The following is a 27,182-nucleotide window of genomic DNA, read 5'->3' on the forward strand; positions in this document are numbered from 1 at the left end:
GATAGATAGATAGATAGATAGATAGATAGATAGATAGATAGATAGATAGATAGCTACTTAGATAGAGATAGATAGATAGATAGATAGATAGATAGATAGATAGATAGATAGATAGATAGATAGATAGATAGATAGATAGATAGGAAAAGCAGTGCAGCATTGGGCAGCATAGCTACTTTGCAAAGTTGTCTCAGGTTCGAGCTTCAGCTTCAGTTTATGACTTTGTGGACATCTCTATTATTAATCATGTCGGCTATACAAAAACAAATGAACCAAACTGTGTTCAAATCTGTGTTTATATAAATCAATTCACATGGAGGTGTAAGGATGTTGAAATGAAAGATTTAATTTGTGTGGAACGGATGCACATAAATGAATCAAGTAAATTCGGTGGACTTTTTTTGGTGGAGCTTTTGTACTCCTTTGTTATCCAGTACACTACCATGCTGCTCATGAATTAGTCAGATTCATTTATTACTGTTCAGTGTGAACATATTTCCACCTTTTCAGTGTGGCTCTTCCAAACAAACAAACTTCATTTCTTTTAATTATGTGTGTATCTATTATATTTATTTATGAATACTGCTTTATGAATCTGTCTGTTTATGCTGTTTACATCACTGCGTTTTCTATTAAATTTACCTCCAGGACTGTGAATTGATCTTTCGACTGTAGACTTGTGGCATTTCTCCAGATTTGTGCTGGGTGGAGCCAACAAATAATGACTTATAACTGGTTTGTTAAAATTCTGTACCTGATATCCATCCTTCTTTATGTTATTCATGACTCACTAATATTTACTGTTATCAAGAAATCCCATGTACTGCAAATTACTAAGCAACTGTCAATATACAATAAATAAAAATCACATTGTGGCTAGATCATTTTTGGTTGTACTCCTCTAAACTACATTATATACAAACTTGTGGTGTTTATTAATTGAGGAGTTTCTATGCATTGATATGCAGAAGACAATAAATAGTGGCTGTGATGAGCCACATCAACATATGCAGTGCTTTCAGAATCACTGGGAATGTCTTTTCAACCAACTTAACAATTATTACTAAACTAACCACAATGTAAAAAGTGGACTAAATGTCAGTTAGGAGTAGCATTTTTGCTAAATGTGCAGGATTAATGCATTTTTCCCTAATTCTTTTTGAAAGCTACGAGAAAGCTAGCTACACTATAAAGCAATGTATTATTCCCCTGATATTGGGGGAATAAAGGGGACTAAAGGGAAGTGGTAGCTCATTGGTTAAGGTGTTGGACTACTGCTCAGAAGATGTTTGTTCAAATCCCAGAAACTGCTACTGCTGTGCCCTTAAGCAAGGCCCTTAACCCTCATTTGTATGAGATAAATGTAAGTCTCTCTGGATAAGGGCATCTGCCAAATGTGTATAACTGTCATAACAGGTATTTTTTAACCTATTAATTATTATTATGTTATTAATAGGGCACAACCGGTTGGTGGTAAGTTGCACTTTCAGTAACTGAACAACAAATTCCTCATCCCTCAGTGAGGTTCAAAAAAATCTCAGGAACTCAGGTCCCTGAATCAGCTCTCACAAATAAACTAGTCCTGAGTGTAGGAGTCTAGTACTACATCACTGCTATCACCTGGATTAAATGTAGCCCTGCTTTATTCACAGATATTCTTCCCATTGTGACTGTCACTGTGATGGTTCAGAAATGTAGTGAGTCTTTTACACACACACAACTGGGAACTGATTTAACCTACCGACTAGTCATCCATCCATTTTGACACAACAAGGTTCTCCCTGTATATTCATTAGTAGGAGAGATGGACAGAAAGAACATGTTTTATTAGAGTCATGGATATTAAATAGAAAAAAATACCCCAATACAAATAAGACCCAGAATCCCTTAGGGCTGGGGAATAACCTCTGTCTGTACCCATGATAGATGCAGAGTTTGATCTGACATGTGAATTATTTAAAAAGTAAAAAAAACAAAAACAAGGTTATGAAATATATGTTTTCATAATTATATAAGGATTATATAAGGTCAAAAGTAGGCTGGGGGTGTTGTGATGCCATATTAGATTTGGTTGGTTAAAACTCATTTGCCTTTATTAGATTTTCCACACTACAATAGATTCTGACTGTTGAATCAAATCAAGTAGATTGGAAAAAAAAAAAGAAAAGAAAAATCAAAAAGCTGAATAATTTTCACATCAATAACACCCACCTACAACATGATGGCTTCATTTTCTAGACGCGAAGAAAGCACTCATTGCTCTTTGCTTTTCCTCCAAAAATAGGAGGGCTAATTTCATTTTTATGATGCTATCTGTGGAAGATTTACTGGAAAAGAAAAACATGGCTTTGCGAGACATCACTATGTGTTCTCTAGAGAATAAAAAAATAAATAAAAAATAAGCTAAAAAAGTTGCACATGCTCGTCATTCTGCCAAGGACATCCACTTCTCCAGATGCAGCCATTAGCATCTCCCTCTTCCCCCTGCTATGTAGTGCTGCACCAGCTGCAAAGCGCCTCATTTCCTGTCATCTCATTCTCTCACACATTCACTCCAGAATCAATTCATCTGCCCTATTTTAGGAAATAAAGTCAGAAACCATCCTCTTTTCCTGTCATGCCAGAACATCCAGGTTTTTTTAAAAAATTTATTTATTTTTTTACATGTAAGTTGTGAGCTAGAGTATGTGTCTGGATGCCTGTGTGTGTGTGTGTGTGTGAGGTCATCTCTTGGTCACTTTATCAAGATTTAGTGACCCTGCATAGAGGGGGAAGAGGAGAGAAAATAGGAGCCGAGGGGTGGAGTGGAGCCTCTGAGTGATTCACTCTTTTAAATATCTCTCATTACTCTGCATAGTTACAGGGATTATTTGCACACTTATCCCACACACATAGGACTATTCATTACTTGCAAAATGTCAGCATCCAGTTTCCAGCACACAAAAATACAGTTTTTACCCAGGGCTAAATGTGTGAGCTCTCTCAATCTGGAAAAGCCAGCTGTCGTTCTTCTGGATGTTCTGTGCTCTCTGTACCGTGCTACATTTCTCTGTGCTTTTGTACAGTATGTCATCCATGTTTTCTACTGCTTATGAGATTTTCAGTGCTTTCTACTGTACAATATGTCTGTGTGCTACTTTGTGTTGTTTTGGAAGACTGCAGCAGACAGGAACAGATGAACAGATGAACAGCCCTCAAGCACTTATGTATGTAGACATTGTTACATGTATAACTGTTGTAGTCATGAATTATATATTGTTTTTTTTTTTATAGGTTACTTAATGGTTATTTTATTTATTTATTTATTTATTTATTTGGAAGTATATTTGGAATTTATTTATTTATTAGACTTCTTTTTTAGACATCTTTATACCTCTTTAGAAAAAAAATGACTTAGTAGTTTAGCACTTATGCCAAAAAACAAATCTTTGATATTTACTAAAAAAAACCCTAAAATTTATTTGTTTGTTTGTTTTGTATATAATTATACAAACATAATTATATTATAATAAAATATAAAATATATATAATATAATAAAATATAATTATATTATACAAATATAATTGTACATTTGGCTTAATTTACTGGATTAAACTGAATATTGAATATTATTGAACATAATAATTTGCATGAACTTATGAAACTAGTGTATTGTGTAACTGATTTTCTTTCTTTTGAGTTCTTCTCATTATTTCTTGTTTTGTGTTGGTTTTAAGACCTAAGGCTAATGTATTATCAAATGTTTTGGAAGGCCAAGTCCTAGTGTATTGTGGCTGTTTTAAGCTTTAAGTCATGAAGCTGCTGTAAGTACCTTTATCTACTTCTGGTTGGAACTATTTAAGGTCATTTGAACTCTTACATGAAATTCTTACATCTCTTACATGAAATAAAGTTATAATGATTTTTTTTTGTGCAATAAAACTCAAGTTTAAATAAATGTTACTTATATGAAAAAAAAGAGAAAAACTAATACTTAAATTTCTACATAAAATATGCTTTGTTAAATTTACTAGGACTTTGTGTGCGGAAATAATGAAAAAAAATACATAATATTATCAATTAATTATTTAATTCATTCATTCATTCATTATTGTTAGATGAATAATTAAAATAATAAAATTTTTAGCATATTAGTGCATTTTAAGTAAATACAGTTTATGTGCCAGTTATGTGCCAGTGCAGGAAAACAGAATTTTTTTCTTTTTCTTCTTCTTCTTCTTCTTCTTCTTCTTCTTCTTATATAGAGATTACATTGTTAAACACTGGAATACTCCTAAAATTGTAAATCACATTACTAATATCTCTCTCTCTCTCTCTCTCTCTCTCTCTCTCTCTCTCTCTCTCTCTGTCTCTGTCTCTCTCTCTCTTGTTAGTATTATCAGAGTTGCACCAGAGACAAGGCAAGGTTATGAGTCTGAGAATGTGCTGGGATTTAGTTACCATGGTAACATGACTAGACCAACTTCCCCAGCCCCCATCCTGATTAAACACAGGCTACATCTTACCTGGGTTGGTGCAGATAATGGGCTATTGCTTTATCCATGGAACATTTTGGCTAATTAGCATAGCACAGAACATTAAATTTAAGGATTTAAAAAAAAAGTTGTGTACATGAAAGAAAAAAATGTACATTCCTACACTGGTGAAGTGTCTGTAGAATAATGATAATAATTAAAAAAAAAGGAAAGAAAAGAAAAGAAACAAAGCCACTGATCGTAGCACCAGAAGGTATACACTGAGCTGTTTTTTGGACAGTGAGAAACATAAAGTGACAAAAAGAGAAACTGAGAGGAAGTGAAAGACAGTGAGAAAGCATATGGGGATTAATGAGGGAGATACTGGAGGATGCAGCATCCATCTGTCTTACAATGAATGAGAAGTCCACTAAAAGAGCTGCTAATCATATTGTCCTTTATATGTCAGTATTTGACACCAGAGCTGTGTCAATCCATGTCTAATTACTCGGGTGATACATAATGAAATACATTGAGTACAGATATCACTGGTAATTCTTAAAAAATACTAAATAAATAAATAAATAAATAAATAAATAAATAAATAAAATAATTAATTAATAAACAAAATGAGCAGTCATTGTCATATTATGCCTTTTTTTGTATTCATTTCCTTCCAAATGAGACATTATGATAGAGATGGTATTAAATAAAAGGCCTTTTTCTTTTCCTCGTCCCATTTGTGCTGTTGGTTAACAGGAGGTAAAGTCCAATCAAGAGAGCAGTGTTGATTAATTGAGTATTTTCATTTTGTTTTGATTATAATTTCAGTACTCAAATTGCAATGACATTTGAAGCGTAGTGCTGTCGTACCCCGAAAATGCAAATGTGTATTGGAACCTAAACAAAAGCAAAATATTTTACTGAGAAATCTCGTCACATACAGGCTGTGAGGTTAAAGTGAATGACAGACTAAATTAATTTGCTACATTATATTGGATTAAGTTGGGATATCTATTAATCCTCCATGCTCAACTGATTTGCAGGAAAAAACCTGACTCGCATAAGTAGCATAGCATGCTTTCATTGTACCATATGAATGAACAACTCCTTATTACAAGACAGTATGCAATTATGAAGTCATTAGGAAAGCTAGAACAGTTGCTCTCTCTCTCTCTCTCTCTCTCTCTCTCTCTCTCAGTCACTTACTCAAATTTAAATTCAAATTGAAATGAGCCTAATCATACCTACACACACACACACATATATATATATATATATATATATATATATATATATATATATATATATATATATATATATATATATATATATATATACACTATATTGCCAAAAGTATTCGCTCACCTGCCTTGACTCGCATATGAACTTAAGTGACATCCCATTCCTAATCCATAGGGTTCAATATGACGTCGGTCCACCCTTTGCAGCTATAACAGCTTCAACTCTTCTGGGAAGGCTGTCCACAAGGTTTAGGAGTGTGTTTATGGGAATTTTTGACCATTCTTCCAGAAGCGCATTTGTGAGGTCACACACTGATGTTGGACGAGAAGGCCTGGCTCTCAGTCTCCACTCTAATTCATCCCAAAGGTGTTCTATCGGGTTGAGGTCAGGACTCTGTGCAGGCCAGTCAAGTTCATCCACACCAGACTCTGTCATCCATGTCTTTATGGACCTTGCTTTGTGCACTGGTGCACAGTCATGTTGGAAGAGGAAGGGGCCAGCTCCAAACTGTTCCCACAAAGTTGGGAGCATGGAATTGTCCAAAATGTCTTGGTATGCTGAAGCATTCAGAGTTCCTTTCACTGGAACTAAGGGGCCAAGCCCAGCTCCTGAAAAATAAACCCCACAACATAATCCCCCCTCCACCAAACTTTACACTTGGCACAATGCAGTCAGACAAGTACCGTTCTCCTGGCAACCGCCAAACCCAGACTCGTCCATCAGATTTCCAGATGGAGAAGCGCGATTCGTCACTCCAGAGAACGCGTCTCCACTGCTCTAGAGTCCAGTGGCGGCGTGCTTTACACCACTGCATCCGACTCTTTGCATTGCACTTGGTGATGTATGGCTTGGATGCAGCTGCTCGGCCATGGAAACCCATTCCATGAAGCTCTCTGCGCACTGTTCTTGAGCTAATCTGAAGGCCACATGAAGTTTGGAGGTCTGTAGCGATTGACTCTTCAGAAAGTTGGCGACCTCTTCGCACTATGCGCCTCAGCATCCGCTGACCCCGCTCCGTCAGTTTACGTGGCCTACCACTTCGTGGCTGAGTTGCTGTCGTTCCCAAACACTTCCACGTTCTTATAATACAGCTGACAGTTGACTGTGGAATATTTAGGAGCGAGGAAATTTCACGACTGGATTTGTTGCACAGGTGGCATCCTATCACAGTTCCACGCTGGAATTCACTGAGCTCCTGAGAGCGACCCATTCTTTCACAAATGTTTGTAAAAACAGTCTGCATGCCTAGGTGCTTGATTTTATACACCTGTGGCCATGGAAGTGATTGGAACACCTGATTCTTATTATTTGGATGGGTGAGCGAATACTTTTGGCAATATAGTGTATATATATATATATATATATATATATATATATATATATATATATATACACTACCAGTCAAACGTTTGGACACAACTTTTAATTCAATGTTTTTTGTTTAGGGATTTATTTTCTCCATTCTAGAACAATACTGGAGATTGCTGATTACTTAAGTAATCCATATGTAATGACAACAAAAAACAGTCAGTTGTTATTTTAAGACACGAAGGTCAGGTGTTCTGGAATAGTTCTTGCAAGAACAGTATTGTCAAGTGCATTTGCAAAACCCATCAAGCACCATGATGGAACTGGCTCACATGAAGACCATCCCAGTAAAGCAAGACCAAAATTTACCTCTGCTGCAGAGGAGAAGTTCATTTAGAGTTACCAGCCTCAGAAATCACCAATTAACAGCACCTCAGATTAGAGCCGTTATGAAGACTTTACAGAGCATCAGTAGCAGACATATCTCAATATCAACTGTTCAACCGAGATTATTGTGTATTTCAGCCGCCTTCAGCATTGTTTTACAATGTAGAAAGAAATAAACATCAGGAAAGACTATGGAATTAGAAGGTGTGTCCAAACGTTTGACTGGTAGTGTATATATATATATAAATATATATATATATATATATATATATATATATATATATATGTATATATATATCTTCCTCATACAGTGCCAGATGGACCAGCTGAATACAATATGCCTTTTATCCCAAATGATAGGAGAGCTTGTCTCTGAAGGAAATCAAGTAAGTAAATTTGTCCTGTGAGTGTAAGTATGTGTGTGTAATGGCTGTGTATTTGCTGCATTCAATGAGGAAATGCAGCTCATCCTCCACAACTCCTCTACCTCTGTCCTCTCTGGACCACCAGCTCTGCATGTGCCGGCCCGTCTCGACAGCCAGACTGTGCTTGCTGAGACCACTTTAGCTTCCTTATTTAGCAGTCGTTAATGTTTATTAGATATGAGAGGGATTTGTAATTAAGTTTTATTTCTGTGCAAGTCTATTCATTCATTTAATTCCTTTCTTTCTTTCTTTCTTTCTTTCTTTCTTTCTTTCTTTCTTTCTTTCTTTCTTTCTTTTTTGTTTTGACAGTTGTGAATGCATCCTTCCTGTGATGTTTTTTTCTGTTTGTTTTCGTTTCGTCTGTCTGAATTGGATAGATGGGATGGGTTTAACTGGTTTTTCTCTGCTAAGTATCATAAGGTTCACTCTGTTTGGGGTGTAATGACACCATGGTGGTAGTTTTCCAGGGGTGTGTCTGACAAGTGGAACCAGAAAGTACTTGCTCTCTCTCTCTCTCTCTCTCTCTCTCTCTCTCTCATTCACACACCATCTTTCTGACTATTCGAATGTATTAGAGCCATAGATGATCGTATTAGATCCATAGATGCATTGGTTCTGTCTCAACATACTCATGCTATAATATAAATGAGTGAATCTGCAGAAAGTCTACAGCCAGATGGTAATTCTGAACCCACTTTCCAGCAGGCAGAGACACATGAAAGTAAAAGCATTTATTTGGGAATAGAACATCAGTCAAAGTCCTGGTATGCATACTACGTACATTATCGAAGCATGATACATCATTTTCTGCCAGAAATCAAACGTTTGCACAAGGGATCACATATTTTTTCTGCTGAATTGTTCATAGAAATATTTTGTCTCCATTTTTAATGAACTATATATATATGACATAAATGAAGTTCAGTGCATTTTCCCCAGTTCTACACTAATATTAAAAGCATTAAAATATAAATATAATGCTTGCTTTGATCAAAACTGTAAAGCATTATACCTTAAAATCAGATAAAAGCTTACATAATAGTAATTTCTGCATGTATGCAGCTCAGTGCCTTAGGAAACATAGACATGATAAGAGAGAGAGAGAGAGATCTTGTGTAGTAGAATGTCTTCCTAGCTAATAAAATCAGGCCTTGTTAAGAGTGTGTGGGCATTCAGCAGAGGTCGCACTAATTGAACAAGCTCATTGTTTAACTAATTAACACTTTATAATGGATTTGTGTGCTGTTTTGATCTCTTTACATGAGGAGAGCAATGGTCTCCAATCTCAACAGACAAGGACAGAGAAGTATTTTGGAAGATATGTTTAAAATTCTTGATAAAATTTTTACATGTACAACTAAAATAAGCTTATTTGCCCACTAGTGTAATTCTTTATGAGTATATAGATTAAGATATCAAATATACACCGAGCAGGCATAAAATTATGAGAACTGACAAGTGAAGTGAATAACACTGATTATCTTCTCAAGTGAACATTTTGTCCTCAAAGTTGATGTGTTAGAAGCAAGTGTAAGGATTTGAGCGAGTTTGACAAGGACCAAATTGTGATGGCTAGACAACTGGATCAGAGCATCTCCAAAACTGCAGCTCTTGTGGGGTGTTCCCGGTCTGCAGTGGTCAGTATCTATCAAAATTGGTCCATGGAAGGAGCAGTGATGAACCGGTGACAGGGTCATGGCCGGCCAAGGCTCATTGATTCACAGGGGGAGCGAAGGCTGGCCTGTGTGATCTGATCCAACAGACGAGCTACTGTTGCTCAAATTGCTGAAGAAGTTAATGCTGGTTCTGATAGAAAGGTGTCAGTATACACAGTGCATGATGGGTCAGGGCTATTGTGGCAGCAAAAGGGAGACAAACCCAATAGTAGTGTAGCTCTTTTAAAAAATACCCTCAGTATACAGTATACAGATTTTTACTGACACTCAAGAGAAGATATTAGATTACTGAAGTCTTGTGTCTCAGACAACCTGAATTAACCTGAACAGAATTAAACAGAAGTTCCCTTCAGTTGCAATTCATTGCTGTCTAGAAAAATAGACTAGATGGACTAGATGAGATAATAAGGAGATACAGAAAGCATGAAGTTCAGGCAGGAATGATTATATGACTTCAATTAATTCACAATGTCATATCTATTATACACTCACCAACTGCCTTAACAATTGTAAACATGCTCATCCATGCAATTATCCAATCATCCACTCATGCACAATGCATATAATTATGTATGCATACAGGTCAAGAGCATACAGGGCAAGAGCTTTGACCGTGGTATGGTATTGATGCCAGATGAGCTGGTTTGATTATTTCAGAAACTGAAAAATAAAAATCCATTGAGTGGTGGTTTTATGGGTGGAAACACATAACGCAGACTATTTGAACATTAAGGCTGTGGTAATTCAAATAATCACTCTATACAACCACCCTGAGCAGAAAAGCAAAGCACCTCAAATACACTACCTGTTGAACTTTGAGGCAGCTGGGCTAGAACAGGAGAAGACCACACTGAGATCCATTTATTTTGAGCAAATTCATGTACATGTGCCTGAGTAGTTAGTGTTTAGTCTGAATACTAATGAGGACATTTCTGATATTATCTCTTCATCTCTTCAAATGAGATTCCTGTGCAGGGTTGATAGGCCTAGTCCCCAGGATATGGTGAGGAGTTTGGCAATCCCAGAGATCCTCTGATTTGAGACTCTGATTTGCTCCTCCTAATTGAGATGAGCCACTCGATCTGTTTCAGGCAGGTTACCAGGTCGGTTTTTACTAAAGCTTTATCAGGCATATCCCACTGGATGGACACCACAGGGCAGACCAAGCACCACCTGCAGAGATGATATCTCTATGGATCTCCAATAGAAACTGGAATTTATGGCCAGGGATAGAGAGGTCTGGGCTGACCTTCTCAGCTCATTGGAAAAGCAAGAAGAAGAAGGCTTTATTTTTGTCACATATATGTTACAGCACAGTGGAATTCTTTCTTATCCCATATCCCAGCTTTGCAAGTTGGGCTTAGAGTGCAGGGTCAGCCATTATACAGCACCCCTGGAGCAGAGAGGATTCAGCACCTTGTTCAAGGGCCCAACAGTGGCAGGCTGGCAATGCTGGGGCTTGAACCCCAACCTTCCACTTAATAACCCAGAGCCTTAACTACATGACCTACCACTGCCTGAAGCAGAAGGAAATTGAATGGATGACAAAAGAAATTATTTATTCACTTCTATGAAATGATTAGATAATAGTATATAATGTACACATAGTAACAATGATATGATTCTATAGCTATTAATGATGCAGTAATGAAAGTTATTATAATATTAGGTTCATGGTCAGTGAATATGGTGGAAAAATTGTATTTGTGGATGGACGGTCTTGAATGTCATGCACATGGCATAACCTGACATTATCCCATATAAGGTAACAACATAGCTTGTGTAATCTGACATCCGGTGCACTGAGAAATAGCAGGAGGACAGCTGTAGTGTATGGGCCAGTGATCACATGGTGATAGATGACCCCATGCAGACTAATGGCAGCATTCCTCCTCTTTGGGCAGGGACAATCAATTTTGTCTTGTGCTCTTTGTCTTATGATCTTGCTTCCTCTGTCATGACTTTTGTTCAGATTAAAGCCAGCCTCATCGACGCACACATATTCGACTGCGAAAGCGCCATTGAAAGAAATTATAAACAGGGAAATATTATAAAACTGGAACAAAATTCACATGTACTACACACAGCACATGTCTTTCATGCCTTCAGAATTTCTCTCAAATAGGACTCTTTATACCTGTTTTTTGTTTTATAGTTATGCTATGGAATATTCCATTGTCCTCTATGGTACATGTGTATGCTTGTCAACACCATGTTTTAGAGATTTAATAAGATTTCTATTCTCAGTAGATGGTCTTCTTTCAAATCCTATAGAAAAACTCTTGATATATATATCAGGCATTTTGAGCTATGACAGACCTGTTCTTAATTCAAATGTTTCTAATGATTACAGCTACTGTTGATTATTCATGGCTAGGTTCACTTCCCAGCTTCCTCCAAAATCATGCCATTGCTGATAACATTATCATAATTAATAATAGCTTTCTTCATTCATTTTGTCTTCACTTTATTATAAACAGAGATTCAGATTCTATTCCAGGAACAATCAGAAAGGAATATACCCTGAATAGGACAACAGTCCATCGCAAGGCACCATCTATAGACACTTCCTGGCATGTCTAGCATGGCTAATCTGCCTCCTGGTATGTTTTTATGAGGTGATTGGAAACCAGAAAACCCTGCAGGCACAGGGGGGAATATGCAAAAAGAAAGTAACCTGAGCTCAGGATCTCTCTTGGAGCTTAGATGCAGCAACGGTACCTACTGCACCATTATGTTGCCAAAGGATAGCTCATTACTGTAAAAAAATACTTATTTGTTTTCTGCATCCTCTTCTCATCTGAACTCTAACTTGCTCCATTGTTTTTTAAGTGTTGTTACTGTATATTACGGTTCTCTGTAACAAAAAGAACTGATTAGATAATTGGGGTAAGCTGTGCTTGCAGAGGAGAAAAATTTATTTTTGTTCCAACTGCTGACTCGAGAGTTCAAAAAATGAAACATTCGAGTTCACAGTGAGAGCTGGGTGAGTGTATTCATAGTTAAGGTAGAGGTTTTCAAAAGGAGCTCTCTATAATTGCAAAATGTTTTGCAATGAGAATGTGTGGGGGTTTTTTTCATGGTGAATAAAAGTCATGATTCTAGCATAAGCAATTGATTACTTGGTGTATTCATTCAGTTACATACAGTGTGTATACAAATGGGAGTAACTGTAAACAGGGCTCAGTGCCCCAGTAGACATGCTCTCAGATAACTGGAGAAGGAGAAAGAGAGGTGATGCTTTGCTGTTCTTTTGTGGAACGTCTCCTCAGCTAATAAGATCAGGTCTTATTGGGAATGTGAGCATTCAGTATAGGTCAGAACTAATTTAACTGGCTCTTTGTTCAACAAATTAACGCTTGCATGGATTTCATGGTGTGCTGTTTTGACCTCTTCATTTGAGAACACCAATCATATCCCAGCACAATAGACAAGGACAGAAAGGTACTGTGGATAGGAAACAATAACTATATGACCATAACTATGTGGAAACATTATACCTTTTTGAAAATAAATCTCATTCCATTTTTAGTTTCCCTGTTGCAGTAATAATTATCTTCACTCTACTGGGAAAGAACTATTAGTGAGGTTGGGTGCTGATGTCGGGCAAGGAGGCCTGTGGTGTAATCGGTATTGCAATTCAGGTCAGGTCAAGGCTCTGTGCAGGCCACTCGAGTTCTTCCATTCCAGCCTTAGCGAATCATCTCTTCATGGATCTTGCCTTGTGCACAAGGGCATTTTCCTGCTGCAACTACATGCTATAGTAGACAAAGACATTGGTTACAGATGTGTGTTTCCAGCATTGTGGCAAGAGTTTGGGGAAGAACCACGTATAGTGTATACTATCGATGAAGGAAATTCACTCACACTGAGACAAAGACTCAAAGTTTTCTTTTTCATGTGTATCATTGTTTTATTTCTCCAATATGTGCGCATGTCATTTCTATGTACATCCTGCTGTGTATTATTCTATTCTAAATAATTGTGCAGATCTAATTATGCATTAAAATCTTGTTAAAATCCGAGCTTTGTTTTTCTGTTTCAAGGTCTTTCTGGTTTTTGGACTTCAATTACGATTGTTAGATTTTCCCTATTAAAATAGCATCCATGCTTGGGTCCTGCTGTATCAACCCACACAATTACAACTCCAAAAGTCATAGCTTATGATTGGCTCTTTTTAATACTCAAACTATTCAGTGATAGTGTTGCCCTGTGGATTCAATTCAATTCAGTTTTACTTGTATGGCGCTTTTAACAATGGATATTTTCTCAAAGCAGCTTTAAACATTTTTAAATTAAAATTTATATGTATCACTATGAGAAATGTTATGAGGAAGAAACCTTGAGAGGAACCAGACATGAAAGGGAACTCATCTTCATCTGGGTGACACTGCAGAGTGTGATTAAATAATTTCCTTTCTACAACTGTGTATAGATGTGGACAGGATCATTCTGGAACAGACCACTCCCCTCAGGATATTTCATCATTGAATAAAAAATTATTCTGATTCGTTGGTATTGATTTACTGATTTGAAGTGACTCCTTTTTCCTTGAGGGGATAAATTATGGTAGGAAAATAAATGATATATAGTATATATTCTTCAGACAGCCTAATGAAGGTTAGAGCTGAAAGGTTTATTTCTGTAAAATTAAATCACTGAACTAAGTTAAATTTGTGCACACTTCATTTGTCACTAGATTTATATCTATTCTTTCTCTCACATGGATTAATTGCTACTTCTCACTGCTTTATGAGCTTCCTGTGTCCTTTTTTTTCATTTTGTAATAACACACAGATCACACTGTGTTTTGGCAGTGCTTAAACACACATTTCAAAGACAGATAAATAAAACTAGGTTTTTATAAAGCATGGATTGAGGTCAAAACTCCAGAGTCCAGCAGTCGAACTTGAACATCCATTTTTGTTGCTGTCATTATAACACAGACCTTTGAAGTATCTCTACTGCCTTTTTTTCTGGTCATTCAGCCTCCAAGTAAGCACATGAAATATACATGGGATAATCCTGAGAGGGCCCAGCTCAGTGAAATCCATTTGTATTTATGCTGGGTGTATAATGAAACTGCTTTTTTGGGATCCAGGCCCAGGCTTTGGGCTTTTAGAGCAGACAGAACTCTTTTGCCAGGACTACATGTTAATTGAATTTGGATAGAAGAAACAACAGATGAAAGCTTGTCTATGTTGTTTCCTTTATACCAGTGTGTGTGTGTGTGCGTGCGTGTGTGTGTGTGTGTGTGTGCATGCGTGTGTTGTGTGTGCGTGCGTACGTGCGTGCGTGTGTGTGTGGGTGTGTGTGGGTGTGTGGGTGTGTGTGCATGTAAGAAAGATGCCACAGAACACTAAACACTTTAACAATCTCTACACAACTTTTCACCACATTGCACACCTCATCACATACTCTGCATTTGGGACTTTATAAAACATCTTTGATAATTTTGCTGATTGTTTAGCCTTTTTATACCTTTGACAGCAATCCTCAGAGGCAAATCTGTCCACTCAGTGGCCATTTTGGCAATGCCCCCAGGCAATTATATCTAATTATACAGGACCAGACTCCTATCTGCCTGATAGGGAGAGGCATGTAAGCCTCTAGCCTTATAAATAATTTAAAGGCTTTAGCTGAAATTCTACAAAAAATGGACAGTGTATTTAATCTCAGTTTTAAGTTAAAGTGGAATGGTTTCCTTCTAATGGAGTACTTCAATATGCACGTTTCCTTACTGTGTTTATAAAAGAAAGTCATCACTTTGTGACCAGGCACTTGACCTCATGTGGGTAACTTGTAAAAGTTCCCTGGTATGACACAAATGTCCCGTTGCTGTTGTTGTTAACCAGTGTAAACTAGTGCTAGTCCTGACAGTCCTCCACTAGACAACTTGACCTGACGAGTCATCTGTCCGAAAGTAACACACAACACTCCTACATTTAGCTGCATTTTTTTAGATAGATAGATAGATAGATAGATAGATAGATAGATAGATAGATAGATAGATAGATAGATAGATAGATAGATAGATAGATAGATAGATACTTTATTCATCCCAAAGGGAAATTTAAAGATGAGAGTATCTACTGAGGATGAGAGTCCCTCACACTCTTCTGGTGAAGGTAAATTGTGAGCCACATGCTGCTTCTTATAAATGTACAGTACAAAAAGTTGTGTCCCTTGTAGGGTCACCCAGTAGGTACTTCTTGACCTGTATTTGATTATTCCTGCGTAATCACTTCCTTTACCCAATATGCTAACCTGTCTTTAGACAGTGGAACCCACAGTGCATTGCTTGCCAAAGCACACAAATAGCTTTCTCCTAGCTAATGTTCACTTCCACATTGTGAACTTGTTAATATGTTGTTATGCCATAATGCATGAGCTACATTTTTACGGCGTGTGCCTTGTCTGGAACAGCAGGTTTGGTCTGATACACAGTGGGCATGGAGAAACCATCAGTAACATTGATAACAGCCAAATCCATGATTTGTTCAGGCAGAATGAAGCTGTATCAACAGTACTTTATTGCATATCTGTCATCCACAATAGCAGCAATGGTTTAAAAAAAAAAAAGGCATACAGCTGCAGATTCGGCCAATTGTGCACCAACACGTCTGTCTCTGTCTGTGCACTACTTGCCAGTGGAATGGAATGCAATTTATTGTTAATGTACAACTACAGGTACAAACAAAACTTTTTTTTTGTTTCCCCATTATGATAATAATTATAACTATTGATCCCATTGTCAAGAGGTGCAATGAGCCAAGTGACAAGCTCAACTAAATGGAAGGCACGTGGCAGATCAGCCTTGTGGACAAGACACCTTAGCTTGGCTTGTATCCCAACCTGTAATCTCACTGTTGCTTCCCTTGTCAGCGCTCCTGGCTTTATCAGACTGCCAGTGAGATAGTCTTAGGGAGTTGATGATTTGCCAGAGAGCATCATTATAGGGAGCACAGGGCCGCTACATCTGGACGCACCACCATCTGTGTCCTCTATCTGATTGCATGGACCCAGTAGATACACAAGTCTTTAAGACAGAAGGTGTACATCTGCTCACTTCCAAAAACTGCACGCCCAACATCACTTCCAATTTTGTGCCATTTGATAGTTGATCTAAAACACCATTCTTTTTACTATGTGTGCATTGATCTGTGAAGATCCGGCATCAAATCTGTGGAATCTTTGTGCGTGTGTGTTTTAATAACAGATGGATGAAGATAAAGGCATTTGGCAATTGTGTACATGTGTTTTTATTCCCTGTCTGTGTACTCAAGTCTGTATCAATTCATCCAACCTTCTGAGCATGTAACAGAGAGAGAAGAACTGTCGCAACTCAATTAGTGAACCTGGCAGAAAATCTCTCTCTCTCTCTCTCTCTCTCCTTCTCTTTTTATCTCTAAATAATGGTTGTTAAAAATCTCCTGCAACCCCATGTCCACCTCAGATGACTCTATGCAGGGTCACAACACCAAAATTGAGAACTTTTGAGCTGATAGGTATCTATAGGTTTCCTCTGAGAGAACATTGACATGAGATTGACATGAAACATGAAACCAATTTCAATTCATAGGGTTCAGGCTATATCTTCAGGAAGGTGACTGCAGGGTTCACTATCCAACATGAGCATGGGATTATGGGAAATACTGCAGTGAATGCAGAATGTTGTTTAGTATATTTTCAGTGCAGAGTTATCAGATTGATTAAAGTGATGCTACATTTAAGGTCCAGATAAATTAGATGAAGCGGGGCTACCATTAAAAGCACAAGCATCTGAAATAATACTGACTCCGATTTTTTCTCCAGGTGCTCAGAGATTCATCATTCATCAAAATTTGTACAGTACATATCTGAAAGCTCCAATAATATAATTCAAAACTTGGCAGGCCCTTTCTCCAGGCTGTGTAAAATATAGGAAATTAATAACAGGGCATTTGCCACAACAGATAAATTGAGGGAATAAAGACTGAAGTCTCTTAAAAGAGAACTGATGGTGGCATGACAAGTATAACAAAAAAAAAGTGAAAAAGAAAAAAACAGAGGCAAGGGACATGATATATGCACATAATATATTGACACTTTGAACATTATAGCAGAGAGATCATTTTACTGAATGATGGGCTGGAGCCAAGTCTTTGTGAAAGCTGCCAAAGGAAATCCCACTCAGGTTAATTTAACGCTTTTTGTCTTCCAGTAGGCACCGATCAAGCAAACGTAGAGAATAAACTCAGGGAGCTGGTGTGAAGTAAGAAGACAGGCAATGTTTTCTGGGCTCGGTCAGCGAGCCCTGAAAACACAAACTGCAGCAGCAGCTGCAATCCTCAATGTTAATGAGATAGTGGAGAGAAAAAAGAGCTCTTTGTTTTTTCCAATTAAGTAGATTCTGGCAAACCCTATCAAAGATTTTCATTTTCCCTTTTTACCCCTTAACTGTAAAATGAGCGTTTTACAGGCGCAGAGCAGTGTTTGTCTTTGATTTTTTGCCAATGAAATTACATAGGCTTGTTGTCTTGTGTGTGTGTGTGTGGGCAGTTAGGTGCCACCTGGTTCACAAAAATGCCTTCTAGCAATAAAATATACCACCAAAAATCTATCTATTTAAGCTTCTGTTAGCAAAGCCTTCATATTATCGAATGTGTGTTCAAAGTGTTGTGCCCCTGCACGTCTCCAAGAGCGCTCTGAACGCACCTCTCTCCCTCTCTGTGAAGCCAGAGCCCAGCTCAGCCAGAGCTGTCACTGCTTTATTGACGTCTCCGGTTCCGGCTCAGAGAACAGGGCAACGCTCTCGCACTTTTTCTCCTGCGCTCATTTCTGTTAGTCAGCAACACCAAGGCCACTCAGCAGAAAAAAGGGAAAACAACTCAAAGATCTCAGTAAATTAATGAAGAGAAAGGCAGAATAGCAGAGGAAAAGAGTGAAATCTAATGGAATTGAATGGATAAGATGGATGATGGAACAGCTACCAAGATGGAAAGAACAACTTCAGTAAATGTAACCAGACGTTTCACGAGTCCAGTATGTTTGATCTCGGCCTTGTAATAAGGAGCTTTTTTTTTATTTCACTGCCTGAGTGTCATGGGTATGTACCAAATGTGTAGGAGATGTTAAATATTCTCTGTTATAGTTTTGATCTCTGTCATCTCTATTGAACCTCTGACTGTGCATAGAGCTAGCTAACTGAATGATGTGGAACTTTCTAAGATATGTGGCCTTTCCATATAAGAGACAATAAGTCTCCAACAATTCTTCAGCCTTTTTTTTTTTTTAACATCTTCTCTATCACAGTGTTTTTGAGTTGTCTTTCTCTTTGGGTTCTGTACATATAAATGTGACTGTTACTTGGCTCTTTGCTAGATTATTACTGGACCTGCACCTCACAGTCATTCGTAATGGATGTGAGTCAGGGATTAACTGAAGGCGGCCTCATGCTGAAGCTGCTGCCTCTGCAGAAAAAGAACCCCCTACTTTTCCTACCCCCTCTGTCTTTCTCAGTTAATTACTGTAATGGCTTAGCCATCCTTGGGCTGGGCATGTGTATGCATGTGAGAGAGAGAGAGAGAGAGAGAGAGAGAGAGAGAGAGAGAGAGAGAGAAAGAAAGAAAGAAAGAAAGAAAGAAAGAAAGAAAGAAAGAAAGAAAGAAAGAAAGAAAGAAAGAGCGCTATGAGGTCAGAGTTCAGCCAAATCAGAAATATCTATTTACCCATGAGAGATGGAGAAGGAGAGATAGGGAAGTGGATGAAGTATGACAAGTGATATAGATTGTCATTTTTCTCTTCAAACAGCAGCCAAAAAACAGAGCGAGAAATGCCATAGGCTCTTACTGCACCCTATTACTCCTTAAATTATCTATAGCTGCAGAGTAAAAATCTGTTGTGAAATGGAGTATTTTTCAGTAGGAGCAGTTTATCATGGTGCTATGATGAAAGGAAGAGGAGTGAGCAGTATTCTGTCCTGCAATTCTATCAAAACCAGAGTAAACAGAATCCTGGGTTCTCTTATTTCATGTTTAAGACTGCTCATACTTTACAATTAAACCCGTGTATTCATAATCTGCTGTTTCACCCTGTACAATCCTAAACCCTGGGTTAATATTCTTATTTGCATATTTATGGTGACAATAACCGTGATTGGATGAATGTAAATAACCGGGTTGCCTCACACTTTCACATCAGTGAGAAAAATGCTACCATGTAAATCCGTCTTGGCTGTTTTAAGCCTCCTGTGATGCACAAATGCAAGAAAGCAAAGAAAGAAAAGACCAAAGAAAGCAAACACAGAGGGGCAATCATTGTACAGTAGCAGAATTGTTTACCGCTCTAGATGTCTGTTGCTAAGCATTTAGCCATAACATTCTAACACAAAACAACAATTATTTCACTCTGTACACGTGTCGCCTTGCAATGAAACATTTCTCGACCCAGGGTTAAATGTAAGGTTTAGAACGACGATAAAACCTCAGGTTAAGCACAACGTGAAAGGCTTTAGTCTTTAGCTTTAGGCTTTTAGTGTCAGCGCATGTATTACTTTTCTTAAGGACTATTTACACATATGTGTTGCTGTGGTTGAGTAATTCTATGTCTAACTCCTCAACACAGCATAAAAAAGGGAAATCCTTCGGTATGTTTAGTTTTTTAACTGATTTATGTGTAAAGCAGAGGCTTTTAATAAATCATCACAGTTGAGTTGTCTCAGTTTCTGAACATCAAGTCATCCATGTTTGTTCCAACACTGTAACGCCGTTTACACACACACTTGCTGTCAGAAATTGTTTTATCCTGGTCAGGGTTCTGAGAAAATGGTCTGTGAGGCAGGAATACATCTCACACACACACACACACACACACACACACACACTCATATCCGGGGCAATTCATTATAAGCAATCCATCTATTGATAGATTTTTTGGAGTTGGGAGAAAACCAAAGAAAACCTGTTGCAGACACAGAGAGAACATACACTATAGGGCTTTTCACACATTTTTTACACTTAACTCCCAATCTATTGCCGTTCTAAACTCCGCATTTAACCCCCGGTTAAGAAACATTTCACACTGGTAATTTATAAGCAGGGTTAGCACCGATTTTTGCCTAGGGTTATGAAACACTGCTCTGAAACAAGGTTAGTGGTGTTAACCCTGCATGGTCAACACACAATGTTATGGCTAGATGTTAGGAACAGAACAGTACATGCCTCACATCACATGAAAACCAGGACACAGAAAAACGGCTCAGTATTGTCAGGAAGCAAACGGCATGAAATTGTGCGCCATAGCGAGGAGGAAATACACGGCACTGAAAAATTAGCGGAAGCTGGATATCAAAAGAACACCTGTCAGTCATGTGACCAACTCAAAATGTCCTAAAACTTTTAGAAAGCTGTGAAAGATAACAATACATGCTCAGGCACAGGTAATTTTTTCCTCACTGATGCAAAATCACAAGACAAGATATTATTTAAGATATTATTTATTTATTTAACTCAGTTTTTATCCAGTCATGGTTGTGGACACTACAAATATGCAAACAAGAAGGTATGAAAGAAGTATGATTAGTGTGAACTGTGAGATAAGATAACCCAGGATTCTGTTTACCTAGAGTTTACAGTGATCCATGGTTCATTATTTCAAGTGTAAAAAGTCCACTAGAGGAAGGCTTTGCACTAGATTTTGGATTGTAACTGTGGGAATTGTCCATTCAACCACAAGACACTAACGGCATGTGGGAAAGCCTGGCACATACTCAGCATTCCAAATCATTCTGGTGTTCAGTGAGTTGATGTCAGAACTTGAAGTCTTCAAAAATTTTTATCAAGCCATGTTTTTATAGTGCTTGCTTTATGCACGGGGGCATTGTCATGCTGGAACATGTCCGGTTCTGTTAATTCCAGTTCAGAGAAATCTTAAATCAACAGCAAGCAAAGAAATTCTTGAGCATTGAGTGCTTGTTAAGTTTGGAGAAGGCCTACATATAGGTGTCATGATCAGGAGTCCACATACTTTTGGCCATATAGTGTATGAATCTCCACAAGAACCAGGGACCCTTAAACAAAGCGCTTCACGCTGCACCTGTAACAAAGGCCAACGGTGGGTGCTGTGCAGGTAAACCTCACTCCCCTGATCTCAAGAGGCTCACTAGTGACTGACACTAGTGGCTACAGCCTCCTTGTTAGTGTGCCGAAGACCTGGGTTCGAGACCCACGTGGAGTGGGTGCGAGTAGGACCTGGGGGATTACACACCACTCTGTCACCCTTAAAATGTTCATGAAATCCTACTCTAATTAAAACCTACATATAGATAAAAACACCTGCAGTAGTTTTTACACTCTATATAAGCTCTATATCATCAGATCAGCAACAACGATGAGAATGTTTCCCAGCCATTCATATCAAAAACACAACAATTCAGTCACTAGTCTTTTGCAACCATTGATTTTAAGTCATTAACATGACTGCTACATTATAAACCGGCTCACATGAAGTGAAATTGCTTTCAATATGTCAATATGGGTCAATACTTTCTAATGAGAACCGTCACTTTTGTTTTGTTTTTTTTTCCCAGATAGTCCGGTCTGTTCGGTGGGATTGCAGCGTGCTCTCTCAGCCATTCTAAAGTGATTACATTGCTGAGTGATTATATTGCCCTCCTGCTTTCTGTGCCCCCTTTTTTAACGATATCATCAAATCTGCTACAGTCATCTGGCTATAGTAATCCCACATTTACTGGATGACTATGTATGTGAAAGGATAATGACTTTCATGCCATACATTTTGATGATGAGTTTGATGTCGGAAAGACTTTTAAGTAGCACCTCGACAGTATGTTTACTATAACAACATAATGTCTAGGTGATAATCGATGTATTATTACTATTATTCTTATTATTATATTATATATAGACATATTATTAGTAAACATATTTATAGCATAGATGTAAAAACAGTAGTGCAACAGCTGTACCGAGAGAACGAAGGATAGGGGGGAAAAAATCGAGGAGTAAACGAGAGGGTAGCAGAGTGCATGGCTGTGCAAGGCTGTGGCTCATTACTGAACTGGCCCTGGATTCCCAGAGCAAATCTCATTTATTAACTCAGTGGAGCTTGCCTGAAACACACACACACACACACACACACACACAAACATATATGCATGTCCACATAGATAGATAGCTACATTAGAATTAATATCACTATATAAAACATGGCACTCGATATAGGCTGTGTGTAGCAGTAGATAAAAAATTAATTAATGTGTCAAAATATAGAATAAACAAAAAGTATGTGTGTGTGTGTGTGTTACCAGACTAAGTAGATAAGAGTCAACCCTCTTCACTTTTCTCTCTCCGCTGCTCATGACTCATGCCAGGATCTCAATAAGAAACCCCAAATGGGATGAAGTGAATTGAACTGCTTCCCCAACTAATGATAGTCTGCTGTGAGAACTAGATCACAATGATCGTCTCCCTGCCGTCAATCACATGTCCAAGCACCATAAACCCAAGCCTACTTATTTCTACAGCAGTATTTTGGGCTTTGACCTGATACTGGGTTTTGTTCTTGAATAATAAAATCCACTGTATGTTTTACCAATAGATGAAACAGACCCATGGGTGTGGCCACACACTGAGATAAGTCTGACCTTAGTGTTCATATCTCTGAGAGATAACGAGTTGTAATTGCGTAGTTTGTGGTGATTTACATCATCCTTCTGGCTTTGTAGGTAGTTTTATTAAATCCCTATTAGGAATTATTAGGAACTACAGATCAACTATAAAGCCAATATAGCTATTCATTTTTATATGACAAAATAAAACAAGAATCAAAACATTCAACATTATAAAAGAATAATACGAAAAAAGACAGTTTGTGTGATCCAATCAGACAATTAGCAGCACATACTGTAGCAAAACAAAAGATACAATAAGGTGTGATGATGTTTGGTGTGTCCGAATCCCCAATTCTCTCTAATCGAGACGCAGTCTATAGCCGTATATATTTATATATATATATGTATTTGAATCCTGCATTTTACACTACTAAATATAAACTTCCCAAATGTCACTGAGATTTCTTTAGGTCTGATTGAAGTGCAGCAGAGAGTGTGTATGCCCATGCGCTGGTGTATTTTGCACATATTTGACAGGTTCAGCACACTGTAACCTTTTGGTCCACCACTTACCGGTCATCAGGATCATCATGTACCAGGAAGTCAAAGTTCTCAAAAAATAACAGACCTTAAAGATCTGGGGAAAGCTTCCAGCTCCTGCTTTTCTGCTGAATGTAACATTACTGTTTTTCCTGAGTCAAAACACTCGCATGATAGCACACTGACACATGGAAAGTGTGTGATTAAAAGAAGATTTTTTTTAAAAGGAAGTTACATATTTCATTCTGTTTTCCTCCATCAGCACATCAAGACATGTGCCGTAGGCTGATTGGCATTTCTAAATTTTCTGGTGTGTGTGTGTGCCTTGTTATGGGTCAGCATCACGTCCAGGGTGTCCCCTTCCTTGTGCCTCGAAATAGGCTCAAGGAAGGGGACCCCTGAAATAGGCTCAAGGGTCCCTGCATCTCTGTCTAGGATGGACGGATGTCTGATATTTAATGAACCTGAATCATTACACCAGTAATAACTGGTAATATATGTAATAAACATGTAGAATATTCTACACAGATTTTCACCTACAAATTCAAATAAAGGAACAACAATTCTGATTTCTGTACATTTGTATTTCAGATTGTAGTGGCCCATTTTTTCATTCCATTGTGCTGTGCCATGTTACAGTAATCATCACTGCTTTTTGTCTTGAACATGATCAGTCCTGTGTTTTATTTACAGAAAGAGAGAGAGAGAGAGAGAGAGAGAGAGATGATGAGCAAACTCACTGACCTTTATGTAGCACCAAGTGTGCCACATGATAGCATCCAGCTCTCCAGAGCCTGCAGCCAAGACTTGGACGAGATGTGCAGTCCGAGTGCAGCAGCGCATTAGCACTCTTAGTATCGTGCTGCGTGTGTGTGTGTGTGTGTTTGTGTGTGTGTGTGTGTGTGAGAAAGAGAGAGAGAAGAGATAGAGAAAGTGTGAATGGCATTTGTATGTGTGTGTGTGTGTGTGTGTGTGTGTGTTAGAGAGAGAGAGAGAGAGAGAGAGAGACAGAGACAGAGACAGAGAGAGATTGCGAATTCAAGAAATAGGAGGATTCTTTTTGGCAGAAAGAATAAGTTTCCTTCTCTTTTCCTCCCCCTGTTTCATTCAGATATTTCTGTGGTGTACTTTTTTTCATAACCTGTTCTTGCACATCCATCAGTCTTAGTCTCGGAGAACTATTGTGCCAACTGTTACCGCTTCGAACGTCATTCTCGTCCATTTTTATTAAGAATAATGCAGAAGAAAAGACGTGACTCATAATACAAAATGAGAGCAAGAGAAGTGAGGATTGTAAATTCAATCACCAAGAGGATGATATTAAATTATTATGTGCTTAACTAATGAAAGACAGGCGATAACTTGTTTAGTTATCTTGGGAAAAGGTGTGACATCTGGGCCAGTCTATCGTTTCAATGTGTGAAAACACACACACACACACACACAATCTGCTGTCAAGGCCATCAGAGGAAGACTACTTTAAAGGCACAGGGAGAGTTTTGCTGTCACCAAACCATGCTATTTGCTCTGTTTTCCTCAGCTCCAGCTCCTACTGAGCCCTGACCACATGCCCCCAATCATTATTCTCGCCCATGTCTACTTTATTTCAGCTGTCTCTTGTTGTTTTGTCAGCCCTGTCTGTGCTCGGATACGCCTTGATCTTCACCATATGAAGCTTTGTAGTTTCCTGGTTTCTCCTCTAGTTTCTAGTTTTGACATCCATATTGTTTCCCAAGCTCCTTGTCTTTTGCTGTCATGCTCCCATATGTTACTATGTACAGTGCCAAGCAATCAACAAAGCTCAATAATGTCACAAAAAAATAATTTCAGAATTTTTTCTCAAGTGCTCCATCAAGCACAAGTTACAGAAGATATAGCACATACCGTCATAATTCATGCCAAATGTATGATGTGTAATGTATGACACTCTCCATTGTAAAATATCTTCCTGCAGCCCTGACACTCAGTCAGTCCTAGGTAAATGTTAGCACAGCCAGACTGGTTTCAGCCAGGCTCTCTGGGTTAATTCCATCAGGTGGGATTAAAGCAGAGAAAATAGAAAAAGCAAATAGCAGAGAACAAAATTCAAAACTTTCTAAAAACTCAGTGAGTCAGAAAGTCTGGCGCAGTTTTTAACTTTTTTCTTTTTCTGGATTTTGTGAAATATGATTCATGTTGATTTAACTGCAATAAATCATGCTAGATTTAAATATCTCTGGCTTTAAACTCTCAGTTAGAACAGGGATTTTTTTCCTTTTTAGGCAACTCACATGACAGGATACATACACCGATCAGGCATAACATTATGAGCAGTGACAGGTGAAGTGAATAAGACTGATGATCTCCTCATCATGGCACCTGTTAGTGGGTGGGATATATTAGGCAGCAAGTGAACATTTTGTCCTCAAAGTTGATGTGTTAGAAACAGGAAAACTGGACAAGTGTAAGGATTTGAGCGAGTTGTACATATATATATATATATATATATATATATACAGCTCTGAAAAATAAGAGACCACTGCCCAATCTCCCGATTTAGAAATTAGAAATTAGAAACCTCTGGAATGTCATCAAGAGGAAGATGGATGGTCACAAACCATCAAGCAAAGCTGAGCTGGTATAAAGTTCCCCAACAGCAATGTGAAAAACTGGTGGAGAGCATGGAGACAAAACGCATGCAAATCGGAGTTATTCCACCAAATACTGATTTCTTAATGTTATTTAGCCAAAGCATTAACAAAATTTGTTTACAAATTATTTGCATTTTGTTTTATTTGAGTTATTAAAGCTCTGCAAATACTGCATGATCTTGGGTTATTTTGATGTGTTGTCATTTCATTTAAATATACACTCGAAATAACAATAGTTATATTTTTAATTTAGGAGAAATATCATCAGCAGTTCACAAAAAATGAAACAAAACTGTTCATCTCACCAATACATGACCTGTAAGAAAAAAGATAAGAAACTGATTATTTTGCAGTGGTCTCTTATATATATATATATATATATATATATATATATATATATATATATATATATATATATATATAAAATTTTATATTTTTTATATAATAATAATATAACAATAATTTTTAATAATACTTTTAATAATACTGTTAAATGTGAAAGACTTTTGTCTCAATACTATCTGAATTTGTCTCAGAGGCAACAGAAGCCTCTAAAATGACATACTACTACTTTAAACCTAATCTTATACAGTAATTCCAGCATTTGACAAACAGAAGCTTTGCATCAACTACAGGAGCCACAGTTGAGAATCAGGCTCATGTATCACTCTCCTAATCTCTTTTCGTTTCTCTAATGGTTTATTTACTTTAATCTGTACAGGATGTTCTGAAAATGGAACATAATATCAGACAACATTTCTTCACATTTCCTCAAAATATGTTTTAACTCCCCAGAACACAATAATACACTCAACACATTCTGGTTGCTTGCCACTTGAATTGTTACCGTGGCGACAATGACTGAGACCAGATCCATGTTTCTGCAGAGCTGGCAGACACCACA

General features: G+C 37.8%; 2 protein-coding genes across 3 annotated transcripts in view; one reads left to right on the forward strand and one right to left on the reverse strand.

Annotated features, from left to right (window-relative positions):
- LOC131355787 (NACHT and WD repeat domain-containing protein 2) overlaps window positions 1-24,546 on the reverse strand; it is a 123,817-nt gene extending 99,271 nt beyond the window's left edge. Inside the window, exon 1 of the mRNA XM_058394269.1 lies at window positions 24,393-24,546. Coding sequence (XP_058250252.1) covers window positions 24,393-24,491 — 99 coding nt within the window. The 5' untranslated portion in view covers window positions 24,492-24,546. The remainder of the gene's footprint in view (window positions 1-24,392) is intronic.
- Window positions 1-27,182, forward strand: part of rwdd (RWD domain containing 4) — a 269,519-nt gene that overhangs the window by 159,578 nt on the left and 82,759 nt on the right. The gene's annotated exons all lie outside the window — the stretch shown is intronic.

The sequence above is a fragment of the Hemibagrus wyckioides genome, linkage group LG07, assembly GCF_019097595.1.
Source record: "Hemibagrus wyckioides isolate EC202008001 linkage group LG07, SWU_Hwy_1.0, whole genome shotgun sequence".
NCBI classification, from domain to species: Eukaryota; Metazoa; Chordata; class Actinopteri; order Siluriformes; family Bagridae; genus Hemibagrus; species Hemibagrus wyckioides.